The sequence below is a fragment of the Tenebrio molitor genome, chromosome 7 (genome assembly GCF_963966145.1).
Source record: "Tenebrio molitor chromosome 7, icTenMoli1.1, whole genome shotgun sequence".
Taxonomy (NCBI): domain Eukaryota; kingdom Metazoa; phylum Arthropoda; class Insecta; order Coleoptera; family Tenebrionidae; genus Tenebrio; species Tenebrio molitor.
Window position 1 is genome coordinate 2,137,961 of NC_091052.1, and position 21,213 is coordinate 2,159,173.

The 21,213-nt window shown below is 33.4% G+C and overlaps 2 protein-coding genes across 5 annotated transcripts in view; one reads left to right on the forward strand and one right to left on the reverse strand.

The window, feature by feature from the left end:
* Positions 1 to 1,091: 1,091 nt before the first annotated feature.
* Scp2 (Sarcoplasmic calcium-binding protein 2) overlaps positions 1,092 to 21,213 on the reverse strand; it is a 60,607-nt gene continuing 40,485 nt past the window's right edge. The window contains exons 2-7 of one of the 4 annotated variants that reach the window (XM_069052715.1): positions 10,013 to 10,118; positions 7,992 to 8,064; positions 3,693 to 3,745; positions 2,572 to 2,691; positions 2,079 to 2,297; positions 1,092 to 2,029 (exon numbers count right to left, since the gene is read on the reverse strand). In XM_069052715.1, coding sequence (XP_068908816.1) covers positions 1,919 to 2,029; positions 2,079 to 2,297; positions 2,572 to 2,691; positions 3,693 to 3,745; positions 7,992 to 8,064; positions 10,013 to 10,084 — 648 coding nt within the window. In that variant the 5' untranslated portion in view covers positions 10,085 to 10,118 and the 3' untranslated portion in view covers positions 1,092 to 1,918. Of the gene's footprint in view, positions 2,030 to 2,078; positions 2,298 to 2,571; positions 2,692 to 3,692; positions 3,746 to 7,991; positions 8,065 to 8,387; positions 8,523 to 10,012; positions 10,119 to 21,213 lie in introns of those variants that run through there. The other 3 variants (XM_069052717.1, XM_069052718.1, XM_069052719.1) reach the window with 3 other exon arrangements.
* LOC138135053 (leucine carboxyl methyltransferase 1) lies at positions 18,466 to 20,130 on the forward strand. The gene is made up of 2 exons (XM_069053689.1): positions 18,466 to 18,626; positions 18,759 to 20,130. Exon 2 carries the CDS (start codon positions 18,780 to 18,782, stop codon positions 19,716 to 19,718), a length of 939 nt encoding a protein of 312 aa, XP_068909790.1. The 5' UTR covers positions 18,466 to 18,626; positions 18,759 to 18,779; the 3' UTR covers positions 19,719 to 20,130.

The window sequence follows — 21,213 nt, forward strand, 5'->3', positions numbered from 1 at the left end:
CCGGTTCTATTGGACTTAAGATTCTCACCACATAATAAAACTTTGATTCAGTTTTCAGGTTTGATTAAAGTTGATTTCACGTTACAAACACGCAATTAAAAACTTAACAGTTTAATCCTAAGTTGCAAACTTCAGAGCGGACAAGAATTTTAATTTAAAAATAATATCTTAGGTATCTTGTTAGAATTTGGTCCGAAGTGTTCAAGTTCGACTATAAAGAAAGAATCATATTTTTTAACATTTGATTATTGTTATAAAATGATTGTCAGATCTGCCCAGCAGGAAAAAATAAAACTTTCTTTTGTTTGGTTTCCTTTGAATTACCGGACAGCAATGTTAGTATTGGGCGCATGCGCATTTGTATTTCACGGTATTGCTGGTTGCATACGAATTAGGATAAAATAATTGCAACACAACACCCCCAAATACACCATAACCAAATAAGTTAGTGATACTGAAGTACATTATGTAGAAGGTGTTACCACGGACCCTCTGGAGCGGTCGAACTCGAACTGTCGAATCCATCTTCGGGATCGGTGTCGATTTCTGACACGATGCCTCTTCCACGCCGGAATGACTCTGGGAAGAGCCGATTGGGTCCCGTCTGTCGAGATGCAGGTCGTCTCGAAGAAGAGCATTGTCTTTTTTGTAGCGGGAGCGGATAGGAGCGAACGAAGCGAACACATCCCCAACGTGAACGAAAATGATGAATTTCGGCCGGCGTCACCTATTTATGGACACGAACGGAGCCCGCTTATTGGCCGACCAATGAGCGGGCAGAGTACCTCGAACAAAACCAAACAACACCTCCCGGAGGTTTGTCTAAATGTTTAGTGGGCGGCTCATGGGCGTATTTCATGCTTTTGTATTGCTGGTTGCATACGCATTGACATAACAATGCAAAACACAATTTCGAAAATGTAAAAGGTAGAAATTTACTTATTGTACACACATCTAGATATTTGGACATTGACAAAGTAAAACAATTTTTGATTCGGAAGGAAATTTAAACATTAGTTACGGTGTGAACTTATGTTTTGTACGCAAACTCGAATTTGGAGAAATCCTGGGGGTAAAATGTAACACAAAAACCATATTGTTCCATTTATTTCAGTTTTACACATAGGTATATTTCCATTTTACAAATATCCACAAACAGTACCAGTGACAAATATAAAATATTGACCAGAATCCTTAACACATACCGGCTGTGTTCCATAAGTAAGTATTAATTCCTTTTTTTATAGAATATTGTCTTTCCATAATAAGTATGTTAATTAATATAACTACAAGTAAATATCGTAATTTAATAATCTATTGGAATCTTTTCCATTTTTATGTAACCGATATATTTAAAGACCCTTCGGTAGACACACTTAGAAAACATATTTTCAGAAACCAAACTGCAACACTTGTATTACGGAATGTGTTCTTTAGACATTTTTTTCACGTCTTCGTACAAAAAGTTATTTTTTGTGATTACACTACGTTGACAGCAAATTCATTAACTGGAGAGAGCTACACTATTACACAAAACACGTAACTATTTTTTCATAAATAAAACAGTCTAAATTGTGAATGTGTTTTTTAAATTCTTAAGAGTTTATATTTTAATAGTGTTTTTACTTGTTCTTGATATGTTTTTATGTCAACGAGAACGAATCAGATCACTGAAATAATGAATGTAGAATGAAAGTGTTGCAGTTTATTCGACAATACAAGTTAATACAGGATAGTGTGTGACTCTATTAATAATATTAGATGTTCTTTCAGGATTAACATAATAATTATAGGTAACAGTTCATATTAGATATTGATATATTAATTATCATCTATTTGAAGTGTTCTCGTAAGCGAGATTTCAAGGTAAAGGTACGAAACGCTTATATCCCTTTAAAATAGAAATCATTTGGAAAGGTTAAAATTTAGTTTTCCCAAAAATAAAGTTTCCCGGGTCAGATGGATTCTCTGAGGTGAAGAACTGCTTCCAAAGTGCCACGAATTGTTCGTAGTTGACTTCTTTCTTGCCCTGAAAATAACTCGATAGATACATTCAAACGACAGCGAATCGTACTAACACTTACGCAGGACATTTTCTGGAAAGCTTCCTTGCACTCCGACGGTTCCAGTCCGTAACAGGAGCAAACACTTATAAATTCGTCAACGTCGATGCTGCCATCACCACTGGCGTCTTCTAGGTCAAACATGAACCTCAAATATTGTGTTTGCCATTCCAACGCATTTTCCGGATTCTTAGCGTACTCGTTCCACATTGAAGCCCATTCCTCGACGCTGACCTGTTGAAAATATTTAATATTTGCCCAACGGCCAAAATCTATAATATACGAGTATCTGGTGATGTGGTTATGTCCAGCAAAGTTCTTTTTTTAGAGTAACTTGTTTGTGTTTAGTTATTGAGGTTATGTTAATTTTAAAATCAATTCCGTTTAGATTTCGTTTTTAATCATCATCAATTTGCTTTTTCAAATGAAAAACTAACGTAGAAAACATAAATCGATTGAAGAATTTTTAAAATTCTTGTATACCTGATTTTTTCCAAAATGATTTTACCTGTCCATCCTTGTTGGCATCAGCCCTTTGTCTCAGCCCGTCCCAGATCTGTATCATGCTCTCGTAAGTTTTCTTATACTGCTCTGTACCCGAAGACCACCCTCGAAGAGAACATATTTTCTAAAAACAACACTTATTATTTAACGGAAACACAAAAAGTGTTGGCAATGTGTACGCAAGACTCAATGGTCTTCACTTTTTGCACACCCTTTGATGCAATTCGAGCAACACACAAGAATTAATTATACAATATTTCACGAATAATTTTCCTAATGAATGTGGCTGCGGCCTGTGGAATCTGCTTGCGTTCAGAATAGTCTTTGTGAAACCAGATGAGATAACTCACGTCAACTTTTGTTTGATGAAAACTGCAACAAAAGCTGCTCCCGGTGTCCAACCCTAAACCCAGACAGGTATAATAACATTTTATCGAATTGAGCTTGAAGTTGGTGCGCCGTCATCAAAGCTGTATCTGGGTCACATGAGTTTTTGAAAAATGACTGTTCGCAAAGAAGTGTCGCGGGACCTGTAATAGTTATCGACCAGACTGTGGACCAACTAATATTCTATTTATCTAGTTCAAGTTTCGAAAACGTGACTGCTGCAATGAATTGTACTTTGGAAGCGGCATCAGAATGCTAATCAGTTTGCATTTTCCCACAGCGAACACATTCGGAACAGAGACTTGGAATATACACTTTCCTGGAAGATGGTTGCAGCTGGGGGATTATTTCCGCAAGTGGAAAACTCAATTATCTTGTACAAATACAGATAACCTGCTGAAAATTAATGATGCAGGATGTTTCATTTGTCACTAGCTGAATTTTCAGCGTCTTAAGAAATAAAACTCCTCATCCATATTATTATGATCATTAATTATTATTATCCCCAGATTTAAACCTCTACCATTACTTACACACATTTTAACAGCTGATGAGGCGACGGCTCTGATTAATGCTATTACGCAAACTGACCCCCTTTTGGGCAAAACTTAAACATTAAATAAATTGTTACGATGTAGATGTTGTCTAAATTAAATGCAACGTTTTTGTGTGCGAGTTAAAATAAAGATTAGGTGTGGGTTTTATTTGAATATATTAAACGTACACCCAAATGTTTACCTCTATTGCCAGTTCAAAATCCTTCCTATCGATTGTTCCACTTTGGTTAACATCTGCAATAAAGATAAAGAACAAATTTAATTAATTCGAGTAAATTCGGAAAGTGAGAACATTTCACGTGAAATATTTACTCCGGGTTCTTCAAGTTTGTAGGCAATTTCGATTTAGCTTTAATTAAAATATTTTATGGATAAAAGAGAATGTACAAAAGATAAAAGTAAAACGAAAAATTAATAGAGCAAGCTTATTAAGCGTAACTACATTAATAATAAAATGTACAAAGGAAATTTATCATTTTAATTCTTTAATTACATATACGTATACACATGACGATTTTGCTTATCAAGTTTTAAATAACAATGTGGCAAAATCTACATAATTTGGATTAAAAACAAAACTCTTTCTTTCGTGCAAGAGAGCATTTTCAAAGTTTATTTTATGACGGGTGCAATTTTCCTAAGTGATTTCTTCAAAATTAGAAGAGATCCAATAAAAAGTAATCGAAATTTATTCAGTCGCCATTCTTACATTATGTAATTATCATCTTTCTTGGCTTTCAGATCATGCTTTTCTTAATTGGTATAATTTATAACTCTTCCACGGGTTAGCTGGTCGGATTAAATTCATGAAGGTCATTGTTATCACAATAAATTTGTAAAAAAAGTTTTTATTACATAACAAAGTTCAGTAAATTTTTTAGGACTGAACCATTTTGCGATCATTTTTGGTTGTGAAGATTATTTGCTATGAAAGGTATATGGACAGAAGACAAAAGGAAAATTAGTCAGTCAAAAGTAAATATGTGCTCACATGTACAAGGGGTGTTGCTTGTTGTAAGTTAATTGTCCCTCAAGGGAATGCACTAAACAAAAAATTAAAGGTTGTACAAGATACATGTTTTAAAAAATTCGTGCACATAAAAGAGAGTTAAAAAACCATTTAACCTAAAAATGAAAATGAAGGACTTGAACAGTTTTTTTTATGAATTAAAACTATGTCCGTTAAATTGTCAGTAAGGTATACAGGGTATTTCACGAGTGATAATGAGCCCGGCGGAATGGAAAATGCAACCCACAATACATCAGGAGGAAAAGTCAGATATTTATCGCCTCCAATGTATTGTGGGTTGCATTTTCTATTCCGCCGGGCTTATTATCACTCTTGAAATACTCTGTATAAAGTTATAAGTCCTATTTCTTTTGCTTTATCGATCTCAATTCTCTTAAAATATAAATTTTCATTATTTCAAACAGTTTTAGTGTCTGTTCATTTCAAACGATTTAGAGGGAATTTTAGGTCAGTTCGATTTCTACCAAATACCAAAGCCACGTAATGTGATGAGATTTATACGTATTTGTTTGAGAGAACGCTGTAATAGTATATTATATTATAAGTGATAGAAATGCATCATTATACAAGAGCGAGAATTTTGACACTTGTGTGGGACACTTCTCACGAGATTCATAATGGCACTTCGATCACGTGTGATATACGACGTTTTATCTTACAGGTGCAACTACATATTGCAAAAAATCCAAGAAATGAAGATTCATTCAAGTAAAATGACAGCTGTCAAATTTAGTCACTTGTGAGTACTTTATGCCAAGTTAAATGGCAGCTGTCAAATTTACTCACTAGTGAGTACTTTATCTCACTTGTGATTAAAATTTGTCACCGAAAACAATGGTCTAAGGTAGCTCAAAAACTCCACCTGTAAGATAAAAAAAAATTACATCTCAAAAGTATGTACATTCTAGCAGGATAATTAAGTACAAAAAGTACGTGTATTTCCACTTCTATTGCAGTTAAGAACTCCATTTAACTGTCTTGGATTATAATTTATTTTCAGCTAAAGTATATTATCTTGAAAAATATAACCACTTGTGGATTACCAACTTACGTTTAAGACTAACCAGGACTTTTTCTACTAACTGTAAATTATTGTGAAAATGTGGTTTCAGTTATTTAACAGAAATTGTGTGTTTAATTCATTTACAAAATATTTTTAAATGAAATTGGTCTAATTAGAATAGAAAAATGGTGGAGGCGCCGGGCATGCCACTTAAAATTAAGAAAGATGACAACTCACAAAGCACTGACCTGATTATCTTAGGTGCAACCTTTATTTGTCTGAATTTAGGTAATTTTAAGTTTGTGTTTATGATATTTGCATTTTCAGTGTTATTTTTTCCTCGTACTGGTGCGGCTAATAATAATTGAACACAATCTTGTTAGAATGACACAAACATGAAAGTTGTAATAAAAAGGTAAACTATGAGAGAAGATAAAACTTGAGGCTATAACGGCTTTAGGAAATAGATAAAATTTATAACCAACATTTTAAATTTTCCGCAAAGGATAGATAAAATGTTTAATGTTTTCACGTTACAGTTTTTAGTGGAAATTCTGATAGCATCACACAAAAACTAATTTAAAATTAAACTATTTTTCTTATGGTAGAATTTAAAGCCTACTAAAATGGAAATGCAGCTATTTGAGTAAATTCACAATTGTAAAAGCTTTAATAGTGGATATTGGTTGACAATACGTTGTCAGAAACATTAACATATTTATTTGGTTAGTAGAATTATATTTTAAATGTAAAAATGTGTCGTGATTTTTTGGTCGTTTCATGAATTTATAATGTTTGAAATAATAGGTAATTTTTAAACTGACTGGTTTAATGCATCGGGTCATAAAATAACATATTCAAGTCGTTTTTCCATTTTACGATGCACATAATGCAGTTTACAACACGGACGTTCTAACAATCACTTTAATAGTGGCTGCAAAATATTTCGCTATTAAGATTCATTACGTTTCGATAGCAATAACGCGACAAAATGTAAAATCCACAACTCAGTTTATACAATGAATTTCTTACTAGGATCTGAAAAGTGATCGGTGCTTGCATTGTTGATCCCAAATTATCTTAAGAATAGTATGGATAAAATTTCAGCTAGTATTTTAAACAAAAGGGAACTGGTAATAAATTACTTCGGCATTGGCTTTCGTCGTGCCAACTGCTGTAATCCTGAAAATTAATTTTCTCTCGACGTTCCGCTTCAAGGAAAGTGGTAGTAGTGTGACAAGATCCTTTGAATTACTTGAAGCATCTAATTTGCAAATGTTTCTTAAAAATGTAATAAACATCCCGGCTCTGCCATAATGTGAGTCAAAACTTAATTAACATCAACACTACTTTTAGAAACTGTGGCGATTTTATTTGCGCAAAACATGAATTAATTCAAGGCATTGGTTAAAAATATTTTAGTTCAAAGAATGGAAGGTTATGTTAATATAGTAGGGTTTTTTTTTGACATAAGTAACTAAATCTGGTAACTTTGGCAACTTTTTTGTTGTGATTTATGCCTCCCTTAGTTCCTAGTATAAAGGAAGTTTATCAAAAATTGGTGTATTTTAAGTTAACTATCCTAAAGTAAGGTTATATCGCGCGTTCCAATGAAATCCGGGCTGGGAAGGCGTTGGAAACCGTCAATTGTTGTGCTTTTTTAAAGCGTAGATTAATTGGAGCATGTTGACAGCTAACCTAAAATTTAGAGCCAAAAAATGTTTCTTTTTTTTCTTTCTTTCCAATGTTTTACATCAAAAATAGAATAACGTAACGATTCCTATTCTCGATGCAAATATCTAAGGGCACCTTTTGCTGAAAACAAACATGTTCAGTTATGTCCCGATTAAACATAAACAAATGTCATTCGTGTCAAACGGCGGGAAATTCAAACTTTACACTGTTCTAAACGGTTTAATTTTTCCAACGCCTACTCAGCCCAGGATTTCATTTGAACGCCCGATATTATCCTTGCAAGAGCTTTGCGACATTCGCCAGATTTTGTTCATGCACTGATTTATTTGTTTTGGAATCTTTTTTGTAATTTTTAAAAATAAGGCAAATTGTGATGTATTTCTTTTAACTAGGTAATAAAGAAAGTATGTAGCAAAAATTATCGTTAGTTAATCATGGCACAGTAAATTTGACCATACATTTTACACCTTTCTTGAGATGCTAATTCTAGATAAGATGACACATTTTACTAAAACAAAAATCGAGATAATTTAAATTTTTAAATAGCGTGATGATAACGACTCCCCCAACTCGATCTAATATGAGATAATTTTTTTGCTATTTTCGTCTTTTATTTGTGTAATTTGTCTGACCTACACTAACGATTTTATGTCACCCAGGCTTTTAACTTGTACAAAAAATATATTGCATGCATTTTAATTCCACATTATATGTTTACATTGTGCTGGCGTGTTATACAATTAGATACCTACCGAAAAACACGTTGAACACGTAAAGCAGCTTCTTCTTGCGAAAATCGGAGATAGGCATATTTTGCAGAGGTACCTGGAACAAACGCACTCATAAATAATAACTTATCTAATTCCACTGTATCAAAACTGCAAAATAATTATAACCAAATTTCAAAGCTGCCTGTTTTAAATAGGTATGATGCTGTTTGTATCAGGCCGTGAAACATTTACAAGATGTGGAAGATTGTGGCGAACTCGACGAAATAAAAGAAAATGAAGTCGTATCGTTTTATGTGCAATTTTGTACAAGACGTATTCCACGCAAATATCTGTATCTGCTATCGTCATTTTCTCACTTTGCACAAAAACTATCGATTATGAATAAATTATTGATGATGAAGGAACACAATTACCTACCGAAAATTCAGCTCACAAAAAGAAACGAATGAAACTGGTCGTCTCTCGGTTTTTCTTCATTTAAATACATTTGGTTGTTATCACGTCGGTGACGTTAATTACACCAATAACCCTAAATGATAATTTTATCTCTCTTATTTAAAAGGGCTTTATCTGCCATTAAGAAATTCAATTTTATGAAAATTAAACTTACAAAAGTGTTTAAAGATTATTTTATTCAATGCGACCAGATAAAATTAAATTTACTTTCTGCATCCAAGCTTTAGTAATGACGTCAAAGATTTCAATCGTCACTCTTAATTATGTGTACGAATGTTTTACGTTTTATTTTGATTAAAGAAACTTAATCTTTGCACTGAACTATTGAAAGATAAAAAAGAATTGTGTTATTGACCGGCGTTGAAATTGCACCATCATTTTTTAACAATATTCAATAAATACAATAAACAATACAGAAAAATAAATATTATTTAAACTGCGTGATATTGCTTTGTGCATGCCTGTATTCTGTCTCCTCATACGTAAAATGAAAAGATTTAATTCTTCCAGGGATTTCTTCCCGTGCATATTGAAATTGTCTTTTCAGCTTCTCTATAGCACTAAGAGGATTAGATAAGTAATGCACTCTCTTTGCCAGCATATCCCAAAGAGATGTTACGATAAGAGTAAAATATATGTAATGTAAGTTGTTCTTAGTTGTGGAAAGTAACTTAGGTGAAAGTAAATCATTTTCTCTCAGAGAATAATTTCATTGGCAATTTCAAAAGCAGTTAAATGCATTCACGTTGTTTTGGTATAATGGGCCATGGCCATGAAAATTTTGTATTTAATTTGATAGCAAAGTTGTTTGTTCAATTTGGTTATTTTTCCAAGTTTGAGGTTATAAATTTTGACATATTAAGATGGACAAAGATGGTTTAAGCTTTAAAATGATATCTTTTGCAGAAATATTTTAAAATGACACTAAAATAAACTCAAGGTACTCAATGAATCCTAGATATTTCTAAAAATTGTTAAATTTCATGCATTTTTGTTTTTCAAGCAATTTCGTGCAATTAAATTTAAAATGTTATAATGCCAATGTCTTGTAATAATGGAAAATCATTTGTATTTAAAAAGTAAAGCATGAAAGCAGACTTTATTAACTAGGCACAAAATAAAACATTTGGAAAATAGTGTCAAAATTAAAATTCACTGAACATGTTTTTTCTACGTATTTTTGCAAAAACTTGAGCGGGATCGGAATTGATTTTCGTTATTTTCATAGATGTAGGTATCGAACAATTCTGTACACTATATTACAATACAATAATTTTTTTTACGCTTATGTGTTTGCTCGTTAATTCCTTCAGTATTGAAACAGTGAGTATACACATAAAGTTTCCTATTCTACATCGTCTAACGTCCAGAATAATTTAACCAGTGTTGTAAGCAGAAAGCTCGAGGCATCTAAGAGAGCAAAATGTCCTGGTCAAATTACTTGGAACTATTCTATTCAGTGATGCTATTTTCTATATCTATAAAGCCGTAAGCGCAAGCTGACATACTCTATAAAACTTTACTACAAATTATAGAAATAAAACATCCTGTGTAAATCTTGCGTTGGCGAACATACTTGTACGTACCCCGAAAACACGGGGCATAACGCGGGACATCATTTCACGTAAAACCGTCTTTCCATAATTAAAAGTATCCATTCCAATGTGGAACGACTAGTCTCCAAATTGACACCTAAAATACACACATTGCTTAAAACACCTAGAAAGATACACAAATTAAATTGTTACACATGAGACAGATTAATAGGTCACAGTTTACGGCCACATAATTTTTTTATCCTTCCACATCAATAAAAATTATATTCATAAATTTTACATTGTTGTTGCAGTGGACAAATGTGTTGAAACGGAGATAAGTAAAAACGTTCCAATTTCCCCAAGCGCTCGTTATTCGATTCTTTTATCTATGTGCCACCTTATTCTTTACTGTCTTAAATCACAATCTTCCAGTTTTATACAAAGATGAAGTTAGACATATTACAAAATAATGGAAAATGCTTCATTATATTTCACTCAAAAGCTGTACAAGTCGAAATATGTAGTACCTGTCTCAAGTTTCAAATTTGTTTTGAATAAAAATGAAGGCTGTCAGAACTTTAAAAATTAATAAAAGTAATTCATCAGTCAGTTTCTTTATTATTAATCCAGTGGAAACATTGTTTCGAACCTAAAAATAAAACTTATGTTTCTGACTCGTCGATCTTCTCAAACAAATTCTACAATAACAACAGAAAGTTTTTCCTTGTATTTTTTCGCCGTTGTTTCTTTATTATAAGTCCGAAAACAGTATTGATGCTATACCCACTGAGAATTCATCTTTTATCTTCATTTTCCTACATTCGTTGAAATACTGTACGTAATCGTTATATGATTCATGGTGTTGAAAGAGGATTTTTAAAATAACATTGTTCTACAGTTTCATGAAGTTGGTGTTTGCGAGAATATCGGCACGTCCTTCGCAAACATTACCTTCAAACACTTTGTCAACCATAAAATGAATTTTCGGATAAATAAGCACAAGACTAAAATAATATTTGATGTACTCATAGTAGCACGATAATGTGAAAAATTATGAGAGAAATAATGGTGTGGATATTGTTTAAAGCAGTAACTCCATTACTGTAATAGGTATATTGGTCAATAATTCAGTTTGTGCTCGGAAATTACCAAAGCTACTTTATTTTTAATTTAATTAGTCTGGAGCAGATTTTTGCTTCTTGAGCCTTTTCTATGATTAAGCCATCTTATACCAATGTTGTCCGCACCAGAAATTGTCGGTTGGTTTTTACAACAAGAGGTTTCATTTTATGAACTAGTGCAGCAAGTTATTGTTGAATTGTGATTTTTCTCTTACTTTCGAAACCGATGATTTTCCTCCTGTACAAAGGAAGACTGGAATAATGGAGGAAAATCAAATAGCAGTCTATTCAATTGATTGTAAACTCTGTTGCTAAGTTAATAACAACAGGATTTTTTTGGGAAAGATTTAGAAACTAACAAATTTCTAGACTACGTCCACTGATATAATGCATTTTTTTAAATATCCTTAGATAACAAAATCCCCAAACCATAACATTAAAATATTAAGAAAGTATCATACATTGTGTTGGTAATATCTTGAAGCATTCGCGCCACTGATTCTAATTGGTTGTTATGAAACCCACGCGAAAAATAAATTGTGACATTTCAAATTTGAAATTGTCAGTTCTGTCAAGTGGTTTAAACATTTAGATTTGCGATTTTTCATCTTTAGAGCTTTGTTTTGCGATTCTCTGGTTTTAAAAGTTATTAGTTTTGATCTGTTCCGATTTTTTGTTGATTTTTTTAAATTTGTGAAGTGAGTGCGTGCCTCAAGAATCTAATTACAAACATCGAAAATGATACAGAGACATTAAATAGGAGTACATATTAAATAATCTCTTGCTGGATATTTTAATATCAGTAGCCAGCTTTTTTCAGAAATTCGAAAATGTATTGTGGGTTGCATTTTTTATTCCGTCGGGCACATTATCACTCGTGATATACCCTGTATTAATAAAACCTAATATATTACTCCTACTGTAAACTGTACTGAAGTTTTCTTTCGTCTTTCCTAAGTGTAAACATGCAGAATAAAAATAATACATCACGTGTAACCTGCTCTTTCTATTTTTTAAAATTTCCCGCCGGATCTAGGTATTTGTTGTAGCGTAGAGTGAACATTTTTAGTAACATTTATGTCAAGCAATCTATGAGTGGACATAGTTTATCAGTATTAGTACAACAATCACTTATTTAGGAGATACTTTTCGCAAGATAGATATTATAGACAATGGAATAATGTTTTATGCGAGATAATTCTTATTTTTCATCAATGTCTTTTTGTCTCATTTCTATCATTGTGGATTATTTAAATCTACATTTTCTTTATTCCACGATTGATAAATGCTACCTGGATGCTTCAGAGACGGTCTTGCACAAGGGACAACATCGATTTCCCCCGTTCGATAAGAAACCTATTAGACACCAAAAGGGAACTTTCCTGGCATTAAATTTTCGCTATCTGAACTACAATCGGTAAATCATTTGTTCTTTTTAGTTAAGTTCTAATAGACCTGCCTGACAAATCCTATAAATTTAAACCCATATTTCGGACCGCTCTTAGCAATTTCTATGCAAGTGTAACAATTCATCATTCTTATACCAACTGATCTTTTTACTAAATTCACCATATTTTACGGTGGCGAAATTTTACCTGTCGAGTTCAAATTTAATTTCAAATTGTGCTTAACATGTGTGAGCTAATTTGTCATTTTGTCGACACGCAATATCACCATCTGTTAAAAATTAGGAGATTTATGTACATAAAAGAATTGTTCTAATTTAGAACTTTTATTAATGTCATTTGCAACGTGTTAAAAATGCGATAAAACGTTGAGTCATTTGCTTATTGTAAAACGTGCGCTTTTATATTTAAAAATGTTCGCTTTTGCAGGAAGAGAATGGGTCTCAGTTTGAATAGGGCTGCTTTTGAAAGTAGTGCTTTTAACTATTTCAGCGGAATATCGATTGTTCTATTTTTTATTGCGGCTTTTATGAAATAGTGTACAGGTGTCCCTAAAAACCTGTAATATTAGAACTTTCAAACTGAATAAATAAAACAATTTGTGCGATGTTGTATTATTATTGGACCACTGGTTCCTTTTGAACGATTGTACAAATATTAAATGAGAGAGGCACACGACAGTGTTGCCTCTGAGATACGATCAAAGGATCAGAAAAATTATTTCTCAATAAAATAATGATGTAATCTAAGACAGCAACTAGAATAGGGCGTAGCGTTGCACAAATTTTTTAGGCCCTTAAAAATATTTACTAAAAATACAAACTGATGCTGGTTAACGATGGGTGAATTCGGCTCAGAGATCACTTGTTGAATGCCTTTCGCATAGGTTTCTATTTTCTAATTCTTGAAGCAAATTTTTTTCGTCGCTATCTTCCGAAATACCACAACACTATATTTCTATATTCCTGGATTGTCTGGTGTTTGGTGGACGTTCACACAATTTTCATCCAGAAAATCTAATATTTTACGCATATGGCAATGTGTGAATCCTAGCTGTTAACAAAATTTAAGAATAATAAATAATAATCTGTCAGGAATAAAATTTTACTTATTGGAAAATTTTTGAAATAAATACGTGACACTGGAATCAATATTAGTTGTAATATAATTGCAGGATAATAGGCGAGAAAATTTAGGGATCCATGATTGTAAGCGGCTAATGTGGTAGTGCCATATGCAGGGTATCGTGGTTTGTCTGACATGATTGGGACCGAGTGAGGCAATTTATTCTACCCTCTGGATAACATAAATGACCTTCGATTGCGGATTCAGGGAGGTCGGAATAAGAAAAGGTCAAGCGGCATCGATCATCTAATTTAAAGCATGTGGTTGCACCTAAATGGCATTATAAAAGGCAAAGAGGGACAACTTCACATCGTTTTAATTTTCCATACACATATTATTTTCGTTCCACTTTGAAATACAATATATTAAGATTATATTATACAGGGTATGTCACGAGTGATAATGAGTCCGGCGGAATAGAAAATGCAACCCACAATACATTAGAACGTAAACTCGGACATGGAGGCGATAAATATCCGGCTTTTCCTCCTAATGTATTGTGGGTTGCATTTTCTATTCCGCCGGGCATTTCTCTTGTAATATAATATACTATAATTCATAGTTTGTTTTCAAAAGTTTTTGCCTGGAAACTGTATAAAGTTTACCTATCAACTACATATTAGATACAATAAAATTAAAGAGCATAATTCTTACAATAATTATGTGTACTCATTTAAAGTTGAATCATGTACGAAGCGAGGATGACGAGCTTTTTTCTATTATTTAAGTTCCTAGAACATTTGTCCGTTAAAAATGTAATCTCATTTGTAATCCAGAGCTCTGGAGATCCATTTCTTATAACAATAACGCTGTTGAAATGTACAGAGTGCGCTCCGTGTAATTTTCCTTTGTGTTAAAAACACATTTTTTTTGTTTATTAAGTAGATGAAAGCTGGCAAACGTTTCTCGGTGAAATTTTAATTAATAAACCGCGCTGCTTGTTATGATACATTAAGACACTTTGAAGATACAATCTTCGAAGGGTCTTAGGGTATCTAATAAATATTTACAGTGCGGGTAAACTTGTCCACGGAATTTCAAAGAGGGGAAGTATACTGGAACGTAATCTAGGCGACTAGAATAGCGTTTCCGCTCAGAAAATGTTACCTTAATAGCCTGCGCTTACTCATCGTTCTCTGCATTCAAGTTTAATTGAGTTTAGGACGTTTGCTGAAAGAATTTTAATTGATGCATGCTGTAGTGTTAAACTGAACATGCTTTGGTTGCGTTTTGGCACCAGTTTTATGGCCGAAAATTATGCGAAGTTTGATAAATTGGACGAGGATTAACGTCGCCAAGACTTCTTGTCCTCCACCCACCTTCCCACAAATCAAGTTAAAACTTGCATTCATTTGTAACTTTGGACCGAAAGGATCTGGAATGTAGTGCCATCCACTCAAACAAGAGACAACTAATTTGAAATTTATTTGGTGAAATATATGCAAAATATTTTAATTAAAGACAATATTTAATTAAAGACATAGTGTCAGTTTAAACGGTATATACGTAAGTGTAATAAATTTCCAGTTAATTTGGAACTAATTAAGTTAAGTGAAAATTTTGCGCTACCCGCAGCAAGTGGTTCTTAATTAGATTAATTATAAACCGCCGTAGTGTAGTATCTATGCTCGAAAATGTTTGAAAAGCGTTTCGTTAAAACAATTACCCTTTATCAGAACGCGAAAAACTGTTACTAAACCAGTTAGTGGTGAGGCGTTCCACTCTTTTATAATTTACCGACAATTCAATTAAATAAGATTTTTTCAGTCATTCTTGGTGAAATTCCTCATTAGCTTAATGCTTCACGCCGTCAAGTTGGTGTAGCTGAACAGGACTCCTCTAGAGGATTTTGTGATCAATGTTTTCCGCAATAACGAAGATATGTATAGATTTTCCATCACGGCTAATCCACGCCATTTACACTTCAGTTGGTTGTCGCAGTGACTGCAACTTAATCACCTGCAATCTAAGTGCATCCCTTGGGAAGCTGTTATCTTGAATTGTCGTTAATCTAATAGATACACAATGCAGTGCATGAGCCAAATGGCCAAGATTTTTTTGAGCTCTTGTAATCCGGAGATGAAAGCGCACCCAACTTATTTAGGTCAAACCTGATTATTTTTACAGTCTTGACATGTGCTTCGCAGACTTAAATTTTCATTTTGTTCCCGTGCTGGCTACTAATTTATTAATATGCCTTGCCAAATCGATTTGTACTTGCAACGACTTTTTCGTGTTTTGAAAGTTATTTCGTAGATGTCGGGTGCATATTCAATCAATAAATAAATAAACCTGCTAAAGGAGATGAAACTTTTCCAATACGTAGATGGGTTATGGCCAAAAGTCATAATACGAGTGTCGCCAAAAATACAAAGTACAAAGTATTCTTGAATAGGAAAAGAAAAAATTTGGAGTATAAAAACTTTTTGCTTCTTGAACTTGGAAGTAGGTAGAGTAGCAGTCTTTTGTGTCCACGAGCCACGTGTTCTAAATTTTAAGAAAAATTATTTCTCTAATTCATTTACATACTTAATTCAATTGTTTCATTTAGGTAAGTATTCCAACGGTGCGGCCTTTCAAAGAACCTGAATTAAACAATAAAAAAAATACAACACATCGTAGGATCAATTCGTTTTTCCTTTCTCACACTTTTTTTTTGTGCAAAAAATATCACTTGAGAAGAAAACGAAAAGACCTCAAACGCCGAAACGTTACAATGTATTAAAAAAAAGCGAGTGAAATTTATAAACATTTCACTGGAGTGCTTTCACGAAATTGAAACGGGTGAACCCTGCCAAAGATCTTTGACCTCAATGGCTCTTTCTGGGCAGTTTTATTTATGTACTAACTTGCTCTTTGTCTAATATTGCAGAAATAATTTCAACTCTGTAAATTATATTTTTACCTAATCTTAGTTAAGCGGTTAACAGAGGGATTTTATAAATTATGGATTATCGGCGAGTTGTGTATCATCGTTAATGGACTTATGATATGGCATTGTCGTTCTTAATAATAGTTATCTATTATCTATTTTTAATTTTGACTATCTTTTTCAAAATATAGGTATTAGAAATCCTTAAGAAGAAAATTTTACAGCTGAAGTAATTAGAATAATAATAAAGTTATTGATTGTTTTTGATTATCAACTCAAAGATTTTTTATTTGGTTTTGTTTTTGATGAATATCAATTAACAACAATAAATACGAGTATAAACTCTTATAAATGAAGGCAAAGTTTGCGCAGGTAGTATTAACAAGTAACTTTTATTAATCCAAGCACAATCCAATATAATTAAGTTTTCCAAAATAATTATAAACTTTGTTTTAAACTAATTTGCTCACGTATTTGCAATTTGGTCCCTGTACAGTACAAAACTTTTAAAGGAAAAAGAAATCGTCAAATTAAACAAAACCAGTTGATTAAATTTTTAAGATGTTGACCGTGTACCCCAAAAGAATCCCACGAATTTTTTATAATTGCTAATTAAATAATTTCATTGTTATATCAAGATTTTTGTTCAATAAGCTTTTACAAGAACGAACAATTGAATAAAAAGAACCACTTGTATTTTATCACAGACGTCGCTGGAATTGCGTGTTTAAGCTCCTCTGCAGGACAATATAATGATTTTGGTGTAAAGGACAAGATAATCCTCCTCCTACTTTAGATTGTCCCAGATATCAAACAGTTAATAATGTGGGTTTGCATTGACGAGGGAATATAAGTACTTTTCCAAAAAGAGATTTTTTTATGACAAGAGTTGTAAATGACAAAGACAAGAAATATTATTTCACTTATGAAGGATAAATAACGTGCAGTATTAACTTTTTACGATTCGTTACGTAATAAGACGCATTTTCACAAATCAATAGAAAGGTCTAATGCAAAGGTCTCATAATAGTAGTTTATTTGACGATTTCTTGTGTAAATTGGGGTTTTTTGGCACGAGTGGGCCAGTTTAAAACGCGAGTAGAGATTGGTCTAGATTTGCGTTAATTTTGTTTAAATATTTTGTTGATGTTTCATTTGGTTGATTCTAATAAATTATCCTTTGTGTATTGCCAATTTAACGTTGACAAGGCGTTACAAATTCTTCTATTTATTACATAATTATATCGGGTGTTTATTAAAATTTCACCTCATAGTAGGCGTTGAAGAGTCGATTGTGAACGCACTATACCGGTTACGGATCACGGATCAGCTGTTTAAATCTTGAATGGAGCGTTCACAATCGACTCTTCAACGCTTACTACAAGGTGAGATTAAAAAAAAACACCCGATATATGTATTACATATCGACTAGAAAACATAATCTTATTAAGTATATTTAAGATATTAAAAATAATAAAAATAATAATAAAATTCAAATACAATATGTAAATTAACTGAGCGAAATCTAGCTTAAAAGATATTTCATTTAACCGACAAAAATGCAAAAGAAAAAGAAAAATACACTTAAAATGAACACAAGAATCTGTCTCTCAATTCATATGACAGCTCACAAATATGATTTTAAACCCCGTTTAAAATTACTCACAGGAAGACTCTTAAATCAACAGAAATTGAGTTATACAGTTAAACAGCGTTATAAGTGAAACATCATTGAAAAATTATTAATCATAAAGCATATTACGAGTATAGCGTATTTACTGGTGTTGTAATTTCCTCGTTTAGACTAGTTTAACTATCTACAACATGAAACTGATGAGATATTTTGATTGAACGATTTATATTCGTACGTGTTTACGGCCTACATTGTGCAATATCTGTAATCCGTGTGGTAATTTTGTTGTTTTTAAAAACGAATTAATAATTTTAATCCAAAAACAATTACAAAGCTGTCGTTGAAAAGGCGCGGGCAGAACCGATCGAACACCACCCAACCTACGCGCGTGCTCTGTGGGTTGCCTAAAAATAGATCCGATGGCGCATCGCTAACAAAGTTATTCAACAGCTAGTGTCACGGCCAGAACGTAAAACGAACGTAAATTTTGCTAATATACAAATAAGTAAGTATTCGCTTTTGACAGTTTCAGTAGAATTCGTGACAAATTCAGTAAATTTGCGATGAATTGCCGCTGACAAATTGTGCTAATTGACGTATTCCGAATGCTAATCCTAACCTCACTTTTATATTTCAGAATACCGTCTGAGACGAGATCATGAGTGATGAACCGGTCATGGCGACGAACGACGACGCCAGCGAGTGTAAAAGGGGGGCAGTGCAGCTCGGATACTGGCAAGACAACTACATCTCGTATTTCGTCCGTCAAATTGAGAAAAGAGCTCCGGAAATAAACAGGGGCTACTACGCCCGGGTGAAAGGCGTGGAACGCTTCATCAAGACGTTTCTAAGAAAGGCAGGCTCCTCGGCGCAAATAGTCAATTTGGGGGCTGGTTTTGACACTTTGTACTGGAGACTGAAGGACCAAGGGATCTACATGGCGAATTATGTGGAAATCGATTTCCCCACAGTAACTGCTCGAAAATGTTACGCAATTAAAAGAAACAAACAATTGTTAGAACGGATACACGAGCAAGACGGCGAGGTCAAGTTGAGCGCCACTGATCTGCACGCCGGCAACTACCATTGCATAGGGGCAGACCTGAGGAACATATCACAGCTCGAGTTGAAGTTGCAACAAGCTGAAGTCAATTTTGCCAATCCCACGCTCTTCATCGCAGAGTGCGTTTTAGTGTACATTGAGAATGATTGTGTAAACAGGTTGATGTCGTGGATAGCGAGCAAGTTCAAATCGGCGCTTTTCGTGAATTACGAAATGTGCAACATGAATGACACGTTTGGAGACGTCATGTTGGGCAATTTGCGAGTCCGCGGATGCAATTTGGCGGGAATCTCGTATTGTAAAAATTTGGAGACACAAAAAAGTCGATTTTTGAACAACAATTGGCAGGGTTCCAAGGCTTGGGACATGGTACAAGTCTATTATGATTTACCTCCAGCAGAAAGGCAGCGCATCGAGAAAATTGAATTTCTCGACGAACAGGAGCTTCTGATCCAGCTTTTCCAACACTATTGTATCTGTGTAGGATGGTTAGGGACAGAGTTTGCTGATGTTAGTTGTAACAGTGGAGATTAATAATTGTTTTAAATTCGTTTTTGTGGATTAAACCCTTAATTTTTTAATTTTATGTAAACAAGCTCTGTGATATTTTTGGAAAGTATAGCTTTACCTTAAGGCTAGTTTTCACACAAATGAGCAAAAAAAGTGTCAATCAATAATTATCTAGTTGATATAAATCTTTTTTCTTTATTGAGAAATAAATGATATGTTTAATGGTTGAAGAGTATTTTTGTTAATAAGTGTGAAGCTGTCCAACTATCCCATGGTAGCTCGCCTGTATGGAAACTCAGCTCTAGTATTAGTATGACGTGTATCTTATCGTAACCATATTTGGAAAATTGTCGACTTACTTTTTTGCTTTTTTTCAAGATGTGATACATTTTAGTATTAATCTCATGTAACGACTTATTAAATTTATTTGTTCACATGTTTTTTTTTATTACATATATTGGAAGTCCCTTATTCTATAACAAAAAAAGAAAAAAACAAAAAAAAATGTTGGAACACGAATTTTTATTGACTGAAAGAATATTTGTGTGGGTTTACAAAAACATTTACAGAGTTCTGTGCAGCTGTCACTTGTTATTCAATATCAATAATCGTTCCAATTAAGAGGTATTTTATTCCACAAAAAACAAGTAAACTATTAATATTCTTCAATCTTTTGGTTTTGAGTATTTGGCCTAAATAAATGGCAGTTTCGATATGCGATATCTCAACTGAGCACTACATTATTTTTTTAATATCCTGTAAATCAGTAAACTTGTTTCTGGAAAATATGTGATTTTTTTAATAAAATAGACGACATTATACTCTATACATTGTAAATGTGCCTTTAGGAGGCAATGGGAGTGTGCATGCACCTTTAGCTTTCTCAACAGAACGTTGACAAATAACATGACAGTAATGACATCAACCCGAGCGACTGGCACCCGCGTCTAACCTTGAAATGAACGCTTTTGCGTTGATAAATTCCACGGAAAATACAAATTAATTGTTATGGCATATTTTTAGATCGGACAACACTGTTGGCAACCATAACAAAACAAAACACTAGATGGGGGGTCTTTAGGCAGGGTTGGCAAACTAAAATCAGCTTTCCATAGCCGCCTAAGATGCACATTTAATGAATTAATTGTAGAGAAACAATTTTTGTAAATTTTCAACACCTCTCAAAAATACGATTTTGGTGTTACACATTACCAATTCCATCATCAGGGTAAATTAGTCGTCTAGGCGGCAGCGACAGTGTCACATCTGCTAATTCAATATTAGATCGTCAAATAGCGGAAGAACTCGCTATTCGATGATTTGCTTTACGGAAACTTGAAGCGCATTTATTTGAAAAAGTGATCTTTCGAGCCGTGCCACTATTGAAGCCCACCAGCGACATATCTTTTCAGTTTTGTGTCATTGTTCACCATACTTAACAAAGTTATACAATGGTAATGGCCAAAACCTCCATGCCGAAAACTTTTACCTGGCTACAGGAAAAATTCTCACGAGAGCA